Source organism: Ovis canadensis, chromosome 1 (assembly GCF_042477335.2).
Source record: "Ovis canadensis isolate MfBH-ARS-UI-01 breed Bighorn chromosome 1, ARS-UI_OviCan_v2, whole genome shotgun sequence".
Taxonomy (NCBI): Eukaryota; Metazoa; Chordata; class Mammalia; order Artiodactyla; family Bovidae; genus Ovis; species Ovis canadensis.
This window is the reverse complement of record NC_091245.1, coordinates 230,697,250-230,714,529: the sequence shown is the minus strand read 5'-3', so window position 1 is coordinate 230,714,529 and position 17,280 is coordinate 230,697,250. Positions and strand designations below refer to the sequence as shown.

The window sequence follows — 17,280 nt, the reverse complement described above, 5'->3', positions numbered from 1 at the left end:
GTAATACAGCAACGCCTTCTACAAGATATCTTGGAAGAGCTTTTCCCACACTGATCCGCCTTCTCTGATTCCATTCTAGCCAGCCTCCCTATCCTTGAGGTCTTTCTGTCAAGGACCCAATCAAGATGCCAGTCTGTGCTCTTCCATCTTTCCTCATCTCCACTACAGGCTCCTCTTTACTCAACATTTCTTTGTAATTTCATTCCCCATAACTTTAGTTTCAAGGCTAAATGAAGTCCTGTTATGTGCTCCTGATCGAACTCATCCCGGATCTGGTCTTTCCAGTTATTTCCCACCTATCATAATCAGTTTCTCCCTTCTTCCCGGCTCCTTCCCTGATGCCCATATAGATATTTGGATCTCCTGTATCTTACAGATCAGGCACAACAACCACCTCTCTGATTCCATTATATCCTCAAACTATCAACCTGATGCTCTAATTTATCCACAACCTTCTTTACAAACTGCTCTCTACTCAGTCCTTCAACTTCTTAATGGCTTGTAACTTGGTTTCTCCCCCTGACACACTAGTATTGAAATTATTCTCGAGCGAAACTGAAGACCTCCCAGTTATCAAATCTAACAACTTATGGTTGTGCTTCCCTGCAGTATTTGAAGCCGTGGAGCTCTCTCCCTTTGATCCCCCACAGTGTTGGTTTTTCTCTTCTTCTCACCTTATCACCCCACCCCCTTCCTTCCTCTTGCCCTCTGAATGCTGGCTTTCACCCTAGGGGACTGTGTTCATTGTCTATTGCTGCTGTGAAAGATCACCCCAAACTCAGTGACTTAAGTCAACATGCATTTGTTGTTGTTCAGTTGATAAGCTGTGTCTAACTCTTCTCTACCTCATGGACTGCAGCACGCTAGGCTTCCCTGTCCTTCACTATCTCCTGGAGTTGGCTCTAACTCATGCCAGTGTTCTTGCCTGGAGAATCCCAGGGACGGGGGAGCCTGGTGGGCTGCCATCTATGGGGTCACACAGAGTCGGACACGACTGAAGTGACTTAGCAGCAGCAGCAGCAGCATGTCAATCGAGTCGGTGACGCCACTCAACCATCTCATCCTCCATCGTCCCCTTCTCCTCCCATCCCACCTTCAGTCTTTCCCAGCATCAGGATCTTTGCCAGTGAGTCAGTTCTTTGCATCAGGTTGCCAAAGTATTGGAGTTGGAGTTTCAGCTTCAGCTTCAGTCCTTCCAATGAATATTCAGGATTAATTTCCTTTAGGATTGACTGGTTGGATCTCCTAAAGTAATTAACCTCCAATGAAAATAAATAAATTTATATTTTTTTTAAAAAAGAGTCTTCTCCAGCACCACAATTCAAAAGCTTCATTTCTTCAGCACTCAGACTTCTTTATGGTCCAGCACTCACATCCATATATGACTACTGGAAAGACCACAGCTTTAACTATAGAGACCTTTGTCAGTAAAGTGATGTCTCTGATTTTTAATACTCTGTCTAGGTTTGTCATACATTAATTTATTGTAATAGATAAACATACATTTATGATCTTACAATTCTGGAGGTTGGAAGTCCCTACGAAATCTCACTGGTGTCAGCAGGGCTGTCACCTCCTGGAGGCTTTAGGGGGAAATCCACTTTCTTGCCTTTTCCATCTTCCAAAGGACTCCAGACTTCTTGGACTGGGATCCTTCCTCTGTCTTCACAGCCAACAGCATTGGACAGAGTCTTCCTGATGCTGCCATCTCTCTGGTTCTTCCTCTGTTGCCCCCTCTTTTTGCCTTATAAGGACCCTCGTGATAGCACTTGGCCCTGGCTGACCCACAGTAATCTCCTTATCTTAAGGTCAGCTGATTAACAAGTTTAATCCCCACCTCCCACCCCAGCTCTGTGGGGATTGATGTGCCCAACATAGCAATGTCTCTGTTTCTTATTAGTCCTTTCTCTTCAATCTCTCCCTTCATCTAATCCATTTCTGCAACTACCCTGTCCCTGCAGAAGACCCCCCATGTTCTGTTGGCCTGACTTCTCTTTTGAACCCCCATTACCTCCTGCACCTTCAACTCAAAACTTTATGGTGGAAAATAAAAGACCACTACTGCAACCCAATCCCTCAGAATCATTTCCTCCTCCTAACTTCTCTGTTTGGTTTCACAGAACCAAGTTTACTCCAGCAGTGGTCTCAGAACCTCAGAACTGTTCACTCTTCCAGGTTGGATCACTGGCTAGGTTCCGTCAACGTATTTTTCACAGTCTCATGACATGCATCTGTCTTCAACTTTCCATTCCCACTATCACCTCCATCCTTCCAGCCTCTTTTTATTCCTTGGACTGTTGTTGTTGCTTTTAATTCAGACGGAGGCGGGGTGGGGTGGAAATCTTCCTTTCTAGGGCCCCTTAGAGCTGTTTTACATGTTATTCTAATTTTATCATGTCATCAACCCAATAAACCAGGAATTAACATCTTTGGTTTATAGATGAGGAAACTGAGGCTAAGAGCAATGAAGTAACTTTCTGAAAGTCAGAATCATTCATTTGTTCATTTAAAAATATTGAGAGCCTATTATAGGCCAAGTATTATTTCAAATGTTGGGGATAATAGTACTGAATTAATTAACCGTGATTAAGTTCTAAGGAAAGTTACATTAATCTAGGAATAGAAAAAATAGACTCAAGAAGTAGAAAACCAAATGAACAAGATTATTACAGTCTCCCAGCTAACCTAGCTAAGTGTTTTCTTGCTTTTCTGAATTCCTAGTGAGCAAACAACAAAATCTCCTTGGTAGCACTTTACTCATTCAACACTATATATAGTCGTTTGTATACTGCCCTATTTCCCTCACCAAACTCCCTGGGGGCAGAAACACTGCCTCCCATGGCACATAACAGGATTTTGTTTCAGCTACAAGGTTGTAAGAGTCAAAGAAAATGTTCAGGAAAGTACTCTGTAAACTGTGAAGCCATTTTCTGAGGTTTATTGTCATTAGTGATGCCGGCTGTGATCTTCTTTGGGCAAGTCATCCAAGGACCCAATTCCCCTTGATGTGGACAGGGTCAATTTTCCTTACAATTCCTTTTCTTCCCTTACCTGGTGAAAAGGCACAACGTAACACTATATGCTGGGTTGGCCAAGAAGTTCATTCAGGTTTTCTGTGTCATCTTACGGAAAAACCTTAATAATGTTTTTGGGTGGGGGGAGCCAATCCAATACAATGTCTACCTGCTTTCTGCAAGTTCCTAAGGAAAAGCTTAAAAGTTATTGCTTAAAACAATGACTTTCTTGTTCATCTTCCCCATCCCCCCAATACCTTCCTTTTTTCCATAATATTTCATTACAAAGCTTTTCAAATTGAAAAGTTTTTTAGGTGACTATTCATTTATGCACCATCCAGATTCTACAATTACTGTTTTACTAAACTTGATTGGCACAGCTTTCCAGTTATCTTTCCATTCATTCATCTCATTTATTTGATGCATTTCAAAGGAAGGTATCACTAAACTGCCCCCGAAATACTTCAGCTGCATATCATTAACCAGATCATTTTTATTCTTTTCAGGTACATTTGACATACAATGAAATGTACAAATCTTAAATGTTTTATTCAATGGGTTTTGACAACATATACTCCTCTGTAAGCCAAGCCCTTTCAAGTCATTCAGCTTGTGCCAGAAAGTTCTCTTATACCTTTCCCAAGTCAGTCCCTGACCCCAGTAGTTCACTCTTGAAACTGTATGCTCAGATGATCTGCAGATGTGACTTTTTACTACTATATTTACTATCTGAAACACCCCATCATTCTGTTCCCATTGCAAAAATTTATTTTAATCTTTTCTTCAGCTTTCTTGAGGTATAATTGACAAAATTTGTATATATTTAAGGGGTACAATGTGATAGTTTCCTATTAACATACATTGTGATGTGATCACCACAATGAAGCTAATTAGCATTCATTACTTCATATAGTTACCTTTTTTTTCTTTCAATCCCTACCCACTCTCCGTGGCAACCACCTGTTTACTCTCTGTAGCTATGAGTCTGTTTCTCTTTAGTTCTGTTTGTTCATTTGTTTTGTTTTTTAGATTCCACATATAAATAAAATCATACAGGATTTGCCTTTGTCTGACTTATTTCACTGAACATAATACCCTCTAGATCTATCCATGTTGTCACAAATGGCAAAACTGCCTTCTTTTTTATGGCTGAGTTTTATATATATACATATATATATGTGTATATATACACGCTGCAGCTTCTTTATCCATTCATCTGTCGATGGACACAAATCTTGGCTATTGTAAATAACACTACAGTGAACATAAGCGTGCATATGTCTTTTCGAATTAGTGTTTTTATTTTCTTGGGGAAAATACCCAGAGGTGGAATTGCTGGATCATATGGGCTTCCCAGGTGGCTCAGATATTAAAAAATCCACCTGCAATGCGGGAGACCTAGATTCGATCCCTGGGTTGGGAAGATGCCCTGGAGGAGGGCATGGCAACCCACTCCAGTACTCCTGCCTGGAGAATCCCCATGGACAGAGGAGCCTGGCAGGCTACAGTCCATGAGGTTGCAAAGAGTGGGACATGGCTGAGTGACTGAGCACAGCACAACACATGGTAGTTCTATTTTTAATTTTTTTGAGAACTCCCCATACTCTTTTTCACACTGGCTGCTCCAGTTTACATTCCAGTAGTACACAAGGGTTCCCTTCTCCACATCCTCTCCAACACTTGTTATTTGTTGTCTTTTTGATGACAGCCATTCTGATAGATGTGAAGTGATATTTCATTATCATTTTGATTTGTATACCCCTGATGATTAGTGATGCTGACCATCTTTCCTGTGTCTGCCGGTCATCTTCATTCTGTTGCTATTAATTGCCACAAATGAAAAAGTACTTTTCAGGATTTAAAGACATAATAGTTTGCTTTGTGGAAGAAACAGGAAAAGTGGCTTAATGAGGCAATAGTCTAATTTTTCTTCTTTTAAAACATACCTTGAATTCAGTTTTAGGTCGAACCACCCTGCTGCCTCTCTCTTACCTTACCATAGATTTTGATTTCAAGGCCAGCCTACATTAGTTCAGTCAAAAGGGGTTTATTTCTTCAAATCCTGTGGCCCTCATTTAGCATTTTTTACATGGACTCACTCACAAGAAAATCTGGAGGGTTTTTTTTCTTCTTACTGCCATTGCTGGAAGATTTATGTTCTTGAGCATGTCACCACTCTCTTAGGCCTGAGTGTCCATATCTGGGAAATAACAGTTTATCTCTGAAGTCCCCATCTAAATCTGAAACCCAATACTTTCTCTGGGAAGAAAAGTTGTGAAGACCTGAGAAGAAAACAAAAAGCATCTCTATGCTACATACAGAAGTATATTAAACAGTTCATCAATATTTTTTAGTCCAAAAATAATAAATGTTACTGTATCTTGGTAAGTTATTCTAGCTTATGTGTTCTTGGAATAGCTGATTTCTGTTTAGTTTTTTGTACTAGCAAATCATAATTTAAATTATAACACTAAGTCCTTTCCAATGAATGACTATAGAAGGAAGCTTGCTTGATATATTCCTTTTTTTTTTAAAATCTTGTTTATACCTCTTGAGAGGGCTTTTTGACAGGATTTGGGAGACAATTGTCAGAAATCTGTTCTCCCCATAGCTTTCATAGTGACTCCTCTGAGTCACTTCCACTATTTATGGAACAGCAACTGTGAAGAGTGGGATCATGTTTAGGCTTTTTTTTTTTTTTAAACAACACATGATAAATGTCTTTAGAAGTTTATGTAATATATTCCAAAGCTTTCAGTTTTCAGAAGAGAACAGAGTCCAGAAAGCAACTTTTTAGGCCTTGTATAGCTTGAAAGCATGTTCCTGAGTCTTAGGGTCCTAGATTGTCAAAGTAGTAACCTGAGTAAAGTTTTAGCAGCCTTTGGAGTAAAGCTGTTCTGTCTTGGAAAGTTGCGACTGTGCCTTCTATATCAAGCATAAGATTTCCATTTCATCTTATTTGCTACCTTGCAAAGGAACTTTGGCTTACTTTTCCTTGCACATACTTCAGATTCCAGAGCCTTCATCTGCGCAGTTGTATAGCAAGGCACTCCACAAAGCAGCCTCTGTCTCTGTCCTATATGGATTGATTGCTCAAGAGGGAGGAATGAAATTTAGGATGGGGATATATTGCCTGTTGTTTGCTTTCGCTGAAGACTTTCTGTCCTCTTTTGTTTTTAAGAAGACTCACCATCTAGCTCAGCTGTCGGCTTCGTTCATCAAGCTCTCATTGGACCACCTGCCAACAGGCTAGCCTAAGAGGTCTTGTACATGTTAGTGGCCTAGCTATCTCCTAGATTCCAGGCCCTCGAGTTTGGCAGGGTGCGTGTCCAGAGTGCTTTTTCCTTGGAACCCAACGAGCCTATGCGGAAATGGCAGCCTGTGAGATCACCAGCTGGGTCTTTCCTGTCGCCTTTCCACTGTCTTAACCAGGAAGCTGAAGCCAGGCTTGTGAATGTGTCTCTGTAATTGAACTCAGCCAACTTCTCTCCTGTCAGAATCTCAAGTCATGAAAATTAAGAACATACAGAAAAATAGGTTTTTCTCTTTCCAAGCAACAGAAATGTTGTTAAGTTATAAAATTAAAAATATTTCGCCAAACATCCTTAACACAAACGCTCGGCACTCCCTAAGACTGAGTTTGATATGAAAACTTGTCAAATGTGTGGATCCCACTCATCAGGCAACAGCACTTGTTTTTCTTATTAATAGCATAATGAAGACTTTACAGTTATTAAAAAGAGTATTGAAGAAGATAGATATAGCAAAATAGCTTAAGAATGTTTTTAAACTTGGTTTAAATGCAGTCAAGATTTTACTGGGTTCCATTTGTTTGAGCATCATTTTGAGAACCATTTGTTTTTATTAAGAAACAACAAAACGAGTTGCCTATGGCAACTGAGAAATATAGACAGGGAAATTTCATTGTGTTTATTTTTTAAATTTTCTATCATTAAAGCTTTAAGAATTTATAGGCCTAGTTGTTCCTCCTTATAAACTAAAATCCTACAACGGCCCCGAAGAAGTCCAAAACTGGCTCCTCTTTTTACCAGAGATATGTATGGTTCAACTTGTGTGTCCTTTGATTACTATCTGGAAGTCCAGAATCCTTTCTATTATGGTCACTTACATGGAATGGTCTGTTTCTAGGATCATATTGCTGTATATATTGAGGGTGTCTATATATTCAAGTCATAGCACTGGGTTATATTTATATATATATATATATATATATATGGCCTTAAAAAAACTTGCCCTTTAATTTCATTTTCATGAAATGAATTATACCGACTTTAATACTTTAATAAGCCCTCTCCCTAAAAAGTTATGGGAATAATTATTTCATCTTCTTCTGTTTGACTTAAAAAGCAGATAAGAACCAAAAATGGGCAGAATATCAAAAGAATTCCAAAATAATATTTTTAAAAAGAATGAAGGCCCTCATTTTAGCTATAAAGTTGACAAACACGCAACACAGAGAACACCTCTTCGGTGTCAAAATTCAGAATGGATTGTTTTCCCTTTCGCTTGTTCAAAGTTCTGAAATGATCCTTAAGGGCTCTCGTTTCATAAGCACCAGGCAAGCAACATCAGTGGGCAGGAAGGATGATGCCGGAGGTTAGAAATGTTCAACTGCAACATTGATTTGTGTCTGCCTCTCTCCCTCTCCCTCGCTGGCCTTTTTCCCTTTAATGAGGACTAGAATGTTTCCACATCAGTTAACTGCCTTCATAAAGCACCAGAAGGTCACACCAGCCCCAGACTGATCCTTTTCTTTGTGCCGATAATATAATTGGCTGATTGTGCCAGTGATGAGCGCGCCCCCTCCCCCAGCCCGGTCCTAGCTCCATGTTTGTAAGCCTTACTGCTGGTTTCCGAGGAGAGCAGCTCGGCTCGCTGCGCGCTTCCCAGCGCAGGCAGTGCCACTGCGCAGGTTGATCAGCGAAACAGCATCCATTTTAATCTGCGGGGAGCCCCTGCCTTCCCAGGGCGTTCTCTCAGCCAGTGGATGCTCCGCGCTTTCCCTCCGCAGCCTCGCTGAGCAGTCCTGCTTTGGGGTCTGCTCCCTAGGATGCACTGAGATGGTACATCAGGAGAACTGTTCGTATCAGGTAAGATTTAAAGCCTGATCGTGAGGCCGGCATCCTTTGGGAGAGGAGGCCTTCCTCGTCCAGAGCAGCAGGTTGCCTCTTTCCGGGTTTTCACGGGATTTTGCCATCCTACACTCCTGGCCTCCATCACATACAGTATCTGAATTGTAATTAGATTTTCTGGGGAGTAATGGGGCAGAAAACTCTGCTTCTTGGCCTTTAAAGCATATGTGAAATCCGCTGAGGTGATCTGTGTCTTGCACATTCTGTATGTCTCTGCAAAATAAGAGAAATCGCATTCAACTTTGAATTTAAGGGGCTTTGGAGAAGAAAAATCTGGGTGGAATTTCACATAGATAAAAGGGAAAAATATTTTTGCTCATTGCATAGGAGGCACAGTTTTTAGGATTATCTTGAAGGAAATTATGTAAATCGGAAGTAATAATTGATGATCTGAGAAATTTTCAAACACCAGCTGGTATGCACTTGACATTTAAAGTTGCACTTGTCTCTCCAAACTTATTTTTACTAGTATGTTGTTTTAAATGACTAGTAAATAAGAATTAAGGTACCAACATGCGTAAAAAAACTCCAAATAGGAAATTTTTAGTAACATGTACTCATCTCTGTCCTTAATTTTCTGTCTGGAGTTTCGAAGTAAACACTTAGAGGATCTCAAAAGACCAGTTCTAGAGTGTGACTCGAACTGTGGAAGCAACACTGAAAATATCCTCCTTGTAAACAGACAACGAGAAGGTTCTCAGAGAAATTTCTCTGCAGCAGTAAGCACGGCTAGTCCAAGTCCTGAGTAGTCAATATCAGGTTATTACTCAAACTGACCAAGTTTAGAAGCTCCAAGGGACCATTTCTCTAATTTAACAATGCCTCTTCCTTGTGTGAGGTAAGATACCTGAGACCAGCAGGTGTTTCTCAGAAGGTCGGATTTCACAGTAGTGAATGTATGCGGGCAGAATAGTACATCTCACAAGACTCACAGCAGTCGTTTCTCAGCTAAGTAATGTATGTCTAGAAAATATGTTTACCCACTTTTTTCTCTGGTTAATAATTGGAATTTTGTAATTGTGGGCTTGTCTTACAGTATTTTCATCTTATAGTCCATTTAGGTCCATAGATCCTAGATAACAAGATTTATGCTTCATAGGAGTTCTTACCACGCATGAGAAAAGGGTCATGATGCTGAGGAAACAACAAAACTTACACAGAATACAGTGGGGGAGTGGAGAGTGTTGACTTTTATGGAGAGACTAACCCACCTATGGCGTGGCTCCAGGTGGTTAAATTACTATAATAATTAAAATCATGTTTCTGCTCGCTTTTTCGAGAAGCTATGTAATGTCATTTTTTTGAAGGCAAGATGCTACGAGATTATTCCCTATATCTTTTCATTTGGTTGAACATGGAGTCACTGGTTTTACAAGTCACAGATTGGTCAGATATCAGCAGTGCCATCAGGAGGGGAGGGGTATTTTAGCCTTCTGGAGGATTGATTTTCTTTTATATGAACTACAATATATAACACTGATTGTGTGTTCAATAGTTTTTGAAGTATTTATTGCTTATTTTTAGAATAAAATTATGTCCATTAGGCAGGTGGTCATAGGCAATAGATTCTACATCTCCATGGGGTTTTATAGAACTTTATGTGTCTGTCTCCCTCTGTTCATAACTCAGCAAATAAAGAAACACTAGCCTTGAAGCCATGTCTCACTCCTACTTGGAAACCTTAGTTTCAGAACCCACCTGACACCACAGATTCTGAAAGTGCAGTTCCTCTAAGTTCTGGTAATAACAACAACGATGGTTTTTAGGAATGTCCCCTTTTCTGATGAAGGCTTGCTTATTTATTTATCTGTTCTTAAGGATGATAGTAGAGCGGTTAAAACAAAAGTCCTTAGATTAGCATCTTAGTGAGTAGAAGGAATTTATTTGTAGGACTGATTCCTTTCATCCATAATGTACACCACAGTGTCTTTTTTTTTAATCTGATTTTGTTTTTTTAAATTGAAGGACAATTGCTTTACAGAATTTTGTTGTTTTCTGCCAAGTATCAACATGAATTAGCCATAGGTATCATATGTCCCCTCTTCTTTTTTTTGGCATATGGTCATTTCCTGACCAGGGATGGAACCCACACCCTCTTCAGTGGAAGCACAGAGGCGGGGCTTCGGAGGCCATTCCCCTCAGACTTAGTTGGATAATTTGGTGCGCATGTCTGGGTGTGTGTTGCTGTTAGCTTTGTCGTCACCATCATCATCTTCTGAGCAATAGCAGTCTCGAGACTACTGCCCTTGCCCCTGCTCTGTGGTCTGTGTTCAATGCAGAATCCAAATGCTCTCTCAAGACCGAAATCAGAGCCTGCAACCATCTCATAATTCTCCTCCTCGGCATAAAAGCCCACATCCCACCAGGGGCCCCAGGGGTCTTACATCACCTCACCCCTGATTCCTCTCCCCTCCCACCCCCTCCGCCCCTTCACCCCCTCTTCTCATGCTTCCTGGATCTGCTGTCCCTCCTGCCTGGTATGTGCTCCTCCCCAGGGAGCCCAGGTGGTTGCAGGTTTAGCAAGCAATCTGCCCTGTTTGGGGCATGTTTATACTAAAAAGTTGTTCACTTCTACCTGAAATTCAGATTCACCCAGGCATCAGGCATTGGTCCTGTTGGCCACCCCCACTGCCTACTCTCACTTGTCACCTTCTTGTGAAGGCCTCCTCTGGACTTTCTGTGTCAGCTTCCAATTCCCCAACTCTATCCCAGTCTTTCTAGAACACTTTATTTTATATTTGGCATTCATCACCATCCATCAGACTACATGGGCTGGGCTGTGTTCAGTCGCTCAGTCACGTCTGACTCTTTGCGATCCTATGGACTGTAACCCGCCAGGCTCCTCTGTCCATGAGATTCTCCAAGTGAGAATACAGGAATGAGTTCCCATTTCCTCCTCCAGGGGATTTTTCTGACCCAGGGATTGAACCCACATCTCCTGCATTGGCAGATGGATTCTTTACCACTGTGCCACCTGGGAAGCCTATCAGACTACATTTTTGTCTATTTTCTGTCTTCCTTACTCCACAGAAGCTCCGCGAGGACAAGGATTTTTAGGTTTGTGTCCATCTGCTCTCTCAGTGCTAAGAACAAGCTCTCAAATAATACGGACAGATGTGACTTATATGTAAAATTGAGTAAGAAAAAAGGCACTGTAAACACTCTATAGCATTGTGGTTTCTTACACTTTGATGGCCACTGGGATGATTTTCAATCCTATTCCTATTCCAACTCCCTGCCATCAACATGCCCTGATTTCAGTGTCTTAGAATCAGATTATCCCTTTATTTTTTGTTACTTTTCTCATCTGTGAAATGGTATTTTTTCTTGTTAACATCCTGGCATGAGAGTTGGCAGGTCCCTGCCAGAGGCCACCTTTCTGCATCAACAAGTCAGTTACCGTGAATCAAGAGCCACTTTCTCCCAATGTTTACATAAAGGGCTCAGTGAAGATTATAAAGCAGCCCCAGGAAACCATGCATTGCTTCACTTCCCAGTTATTTATTGCTGATATAGAGAGTATAACTGATCCTCAGGTATAACTTTTCCAAAGAGATGATTGTTTTGAAAAAGAGTTTCACTGCTTCCTAGAGCTTGAACCCCCTGTTGGAGGTGGATGGATGTGCCATGCTATGAACAACTTCATCTGGGAACGGGCCAGGGCGGGGGGGGGATGTTCAGAGAGAAATTCTCTGGCAGAATTTTTCATGGTTGTTTTATTTTTAAAGTTTCTCAGGTTGTCGTCATCTTTGTGTACTTTTCTCCCTCGCAGGATTTACATTAGCACAGAGGTTACTGAGGCACGTCTTGTCTTTTTCAGTTGTAGCCGTGTTAAAAGACAGAGCTATCGACCTCCATTTTCCAGTCTTGGGAAAAAGCCAGTCTCTTCAGGAAAGAGCCCACAGCTTGCCCACAGCTTCGGGCCTGGCAGCCTTTAGGAGACCAGATTCCTCTATACGATCTCTGATAGAAAGTGTCAAAATACTGTTAACTTGAAAGCACAAGCTTAGGTCAAAGGGTCCATTTTGCTTAAAAACTCCCAAAGATTTTCTGCTCTTTCCCTGCAGTCAGTTTTGGGGATTAATCTGTATATAAAACCAGTGACACACTTTTATCCCTTTCTTTCCGTTGCTTAAATTCCTTTATGACCACTACAGATATAAACCACACCCTCATGTTCTCAGCTCCAGTAGAAATGAAAGAGAAAAAATGTAAAATGGTATGTGAATGACTCTCATCTTTTTCCTCCCTTGGGAGCATAAAGAGACTTTTCTTCACATGCACACCTGATCTTGAAGAAGCAGAGTGGAAATTTTCATACTTCCCCATTTTCTTTAGGATAAACTTTTGCATGGCATTTAAGGCCTAATCATGGGGACTTCCCTGGTGGTCCAGTGGCTAAGACTCCATGTTCTCAATGCAGGGGGCCTGGGTTTGATCCCTGGGGACTAGATCCCATATGCCAAAACTAAGAATTCACATGCTGAAACTAAAGATCTTACATGCTACATTGAAAATTGAAGATCCATTGTGTCATAACTAAGACCCAGCACAGCCAAATAAATAAATAAATACTAAAAATATATTAATTATTTATTTTTTTAAAAAAAAGGCCATGATCTGAACCCTGGACAGAAACACTCCTCCCTCCCCACCTTGTCCTCCTGCCCCAACACAGCCGTCAGTCCTTTTTCTTTGCTGTGCTGCCTCAGCCTGGAATCCCTGCCACCCGTGTCCCTGCTTCTGCCTGTTGCAAGCTGATGCACTCTGAGGCTCATGTCACTTCCATCAGGAAACTTTCTCCTTCTCAGTGCATTTTGTTTTTACCTCTATAAGAACCCATTTACAGCTAGTGACATATAAGTCTGCCTCCCCGGTTAGAAAACGGGCTCCTTGAGGACAAACGCCTGATTTTCATTTCCTGCCCTATACACAGATTGTGTATTCCATAAGAAAGGTGTGTGTTCCGTAAATGTGTGTTGGACTGATTGGATTTTCTGCAGTTGGTCCTGTTCTGAGTCCCCAGGATGAGGAGTTTGCTTCATAATACCAGAGAGGAGCTCAGATCTGTGCATTGCAACTGGGGGTGGGTGACGGTGATCCCCCTGCATTGGGAGATCAGAGTCTTAGCCACTGGACCACCAGGGAAGTTCTCATAGTTAGGCCTTGAATGCCAGGCAAAGGAGTTGGAAATTTATCCTAAAGAAAATACGGGAAGTATGAAAATTTCTACTCCTCGTATGTGGCTTATGAGCCTCTTGCCCAGTTGCCATCCCATGTGCTGAGATGAGGGACATTGTGCAAGGAACAAAATGAAAGAGACACACACCCCCACCCTTCCCAGAGACAATTGTTAAGAATATACCGCCACACCTACTTCTCCTTCACCAAGAGAGGTTCCCCAAGGTGAACCTCGTGGTCTGTCCCAAGCACTTCTTCAAAACACTAGTGGTCAGTGGAAGCCAGTAGTCATCCTCAAGACACCTTTCTTAATATACTGAATTTTGCAAAGTTTTCATAAATCTTCTTACCATATAGAGGGATCATTTTACTGCCTCCTGAAACACCAAATATTCCTTGGGCAAGATGTTTCAGCCCAATTGAAGTATTGTACCCATCACCTAGAATGAAAGGTGTCCTATATTGGTCTCAAATGATAAAACTAGGGAGTGTATCAATTTAAGTAGTACATCAAGATATCTTAAGAAGCTCTTGCTGGGAGAAAGTAGTAAACAGACCTCCATGCCGATTCTAGTGGGGTTTTGTTTTGTTTTGGTTTTTTTTTTTGGCCTCTGTGAATGGCATTTGGGATCTTAGTTACTTGACCAAGGATGGAAACCTCGGCCCCTGCATTGGAAACGTAGAGTCCTTACCACAGGACTGCCAAGGAAGTCTCTCTAGTGGGTTATTTACTGGTTAACAAAAGAAAGGAAATATAGTCTGTCCCCATTGGCGCCAGGCCAAGAGAGGGCTCATTTTCCAGTCCCCTCTTCCTGTGAATGAGAAAACAAGGTATCAAATTTGACTTTATTTAAGATTCCACTCAATTTAAGCCTAGTTTCACCCACAGCAGGGAAAAAAAAATATACTGTCCTAATAGAAAGGGGAATTTCAAAGCATTTAGTGTACTGTTTGATACAGGCTTTTAAAATATAAGTTCAATGAAAAATAAATGAGTAAAATAAAAGTTCAATAAAGTTATTTTTATGTCTTGTTGTATAGGTTTTTATTTGATTGGAGAATTTTTTTCCCTGGAGTGTTGAGGAATACTTTGTCTTCATTGTTTTGCCTGGCTGGGGGTACAGTTGTATTTTGCCTTGTTGAGATACGGTGTGTTTGTCTGAGGAGGGAATAACATGTTTATCACCTTAAAAATTAAGAAAATAGTTCTGGATATAAATTCATCTGTACTTGTTTTTAGGCCGTATATCTGAAAATATAATGTATATGTTTTACCACAAAAGGAGCACAGTGATAAGTACGCAGATGGGAGGGGAAAAAATCATTTTAACAGGGTTTCAGTATGGGCCTGATCTGAAACAGAAATTTAGTACAAGCACATCATTCCTATTTAAAGTAGCACTGGGAGCCTCAAACATCATGATTTAGACTCAAATGATTTTAAGAAATAAATGTGCAATGCATATTTTAAGCCAAAAGTCTAGTATTTTCTCTTGGAAAGAGAGTGGTGGTGGGGGATTGGAAGGAAATGGGCACATTGCTATGATACATGTCAGTGCTTGCATGGAGAGCAGAGACCTCACCTTCACACACACACACACAAACACACGTGCATATACGCACACGCACACACGCACAGTCTTGGGTAACTAAGACTTCACATGCAGAAGCTCAGGATTAATAGCATCGTATTCCATTATTTATTTATATTCTCTGTACCAAGGGAAAATGTGAAATCTTGATGTACTTAGTATTCCCCTGAGCACTGTGTGGAAGCATCAGAAATTACCAAGCTTCCTGAAATAGAAAGGACTTTGACAAAATTGCTCGAATTCAGAAGAAAACAGTCATCCAAAGGCCTAGTGACAATCAGCGTAGGAGAGCCATTAAGGGGGAAAGAATGCTAAGAGCACAGAAAAACATAATGAGGGCATTAACAACGGTCCCCCTCTGAAGCTGTGCCATTGCCAGCCAAGTGACCATAGTCGGTGTTTCTCATACTCAGGTCTTCAGATAGGTGGAAAGCTTGATGCCTGTTGTCCTCCCTTTTTCTGATATGGATAAATGATTGACACTCTGTCCCTTCCAACGTTTTAACCTCCTCCTCTGCACACTCCCAATGCCATTAGTTTAACATTTTAAATCTACAATGAAAAGTCCTCTGCAAAACAGTATGCAGATTTTCATGGTTTATCTAGCTATCAGAATACCTTAGTTGAAAAGCAAAGCAAATTTAGATAAATACTGCACAGAAGAAAAAAATAATTTTAAAAAAGATTATAAATCAGTGTCGGTTTGTGTAGCACATGGAATTTGGAGGCTAGGCTGGAGGAGAGGCGGTGGAAAGCTAAAGGGTTAATCAGGATGAAATAAGAGTTTCCATTAATAAGAATAGGAAGATCTTTTGACAGGGCATAAGTGATTTCCCAGTAATGCGGTCTGTGTTCTCAGAGTCAATAATTTCCACCAGTGGCCGATAATGATCATTTAAAAGCATTAGCTCACGTGACCAATGCGCCTCACAGTTCAAATTATGGCTTGACAGGAAACTGAAGCTCTCCATTCTGGTCCTTGAATTTCGTGGCAGGGGGGGTAAGCAGAGGCCCTTTCAACCTCAGGGATTGTAAGTGGCTCTGTGTACCTTTTCTAAGAGGAAGCATTAGTATCTGGCCCCATGTTTTGCAGGCAGAGTTCATTTTTGAGAGGGCAGCAGTAGAGGAAATGAAAGATTCAGTCATTCAGTCATGTCCAGGCTCCACTATACATGGGATTCACCAGGCAAGAACACTAGAGTGGGTAGTCATTCCCTTCTCCAGGATAACTTCCTGACCCAGGGATCGAACCCAGGTCTCCTGCATGGCAGGCAGATTCTTCACTGTCTGAGCCACCAGGGAAGCCTGGTAAAGAAGAAACCAGGAGAAATTCTCTGTAAGGTCATGACTGACTGTTCTCTTGTTTGTGCATGGCTGCTACAAAACCACCAAACATTAAGTTCAGCTCAAGTGTTCTAAGGTGATGTTTTGTTTTTTCATTTCCTGTATTCGTTTGAACCAGTTGGAAGTGAAATCAATTACAGTGTTGATCCCAAGCATGTAAAGTCTGTGTCTTACCACCAAGCCTAGAAATATGATCAAAAATAAGATAATGGCTTATACTGAATTTTTTCAAGGTCTCAAGCTATGCTTCTGAAATGTAAAGTACCCTCAAAAATCTTAGAGCTCTTGTAAGACTGCAGGTTTTGATTCAATAGGTCTGGGGTGGGAACTCCTGTCCGCTCCCAGGTGATGTGGATGCTGTGGCTAGAGGACACAGAGCAAAGCTCTAGAAAGCACCAAAGATCAGTCCATGTGACATGAAGATAGGATATATTTTAAGCTGGCACAAGCCATCCAGATAGTAATGACACAGCTCCTTCTGGAATGGATCTAGGCTACGAGCCTGTGTCCTGAGCACTCACTTAGGGAGGGCGCAAAATACATTCATCACCACTGGAGACCAACTTTTAAAAGAAGGTGTTTTATCACTTGTCTCTATATAGTACTTAGTAGAGGATCACTTTTGCCAAGAAAAGATATAGGGGGTAGAGGAGGAGAATGGTTTTTATTACTTTCTTGGGACTAACCCTTGTTCCTGTTGTATAGCTGGGAAATTTTCATCTTGGATTTTGAGATGCCCTTCTCCAAAGGGAATTGATTATAAATGTGCTGCTAAGTTGCTTCAGTCGTGTCCGACTCTGTGTGACCCCATAGACGGCAGCCCAACAGGCTCCCCTGTCCCTGGGATTCTCCAGGCAAGAACACTGGAGTGGGTTGCCATTTCCTTTTCCAATGCATGAAAGTGAAAAGTGAAAATGAAGTCGCTCAGTCGTGTCCGACTCCCAGCGACCCCATGGACTGCAGCCCACCAGGCTCCTCCGTCCATGGGATTTTCCA

The 17,280-nt window shown here is 41.3% G+C and overlaps 1 protein-coding gene across 6 annotated transcripts in view; it reads left to right on the top strand.

Moving 5' to 3' along the window:
• SCHIP1 (schwannomin interacting protein 1) overlaps positions 1 to 17,280 on the top strand; it is a 186,518-nt gene that overhangs the window by 112,606 nt on the left and 56,632 nt on the right. The window contains exon 1 of one of the 6 annotated variants that reach the window (XM_069561582.1): positions 7,842 to 8,125. The exons of the other annotated variants lie outside the window; for them this stretch is intronic. Within the exon in view, the coding sequence (XP_069417683.1) occupies positions 8,096 to 8,125 (30 nt within the window). The 5' untranslated portion in view covers positions 7,842 to 8,095. Of the gene's footprint in view, positions 1 to 7,841; positions 8,126 to 17,280 lie in introns of those variants that run through there. 6 annotated transcript variants of the gene reach the window in all.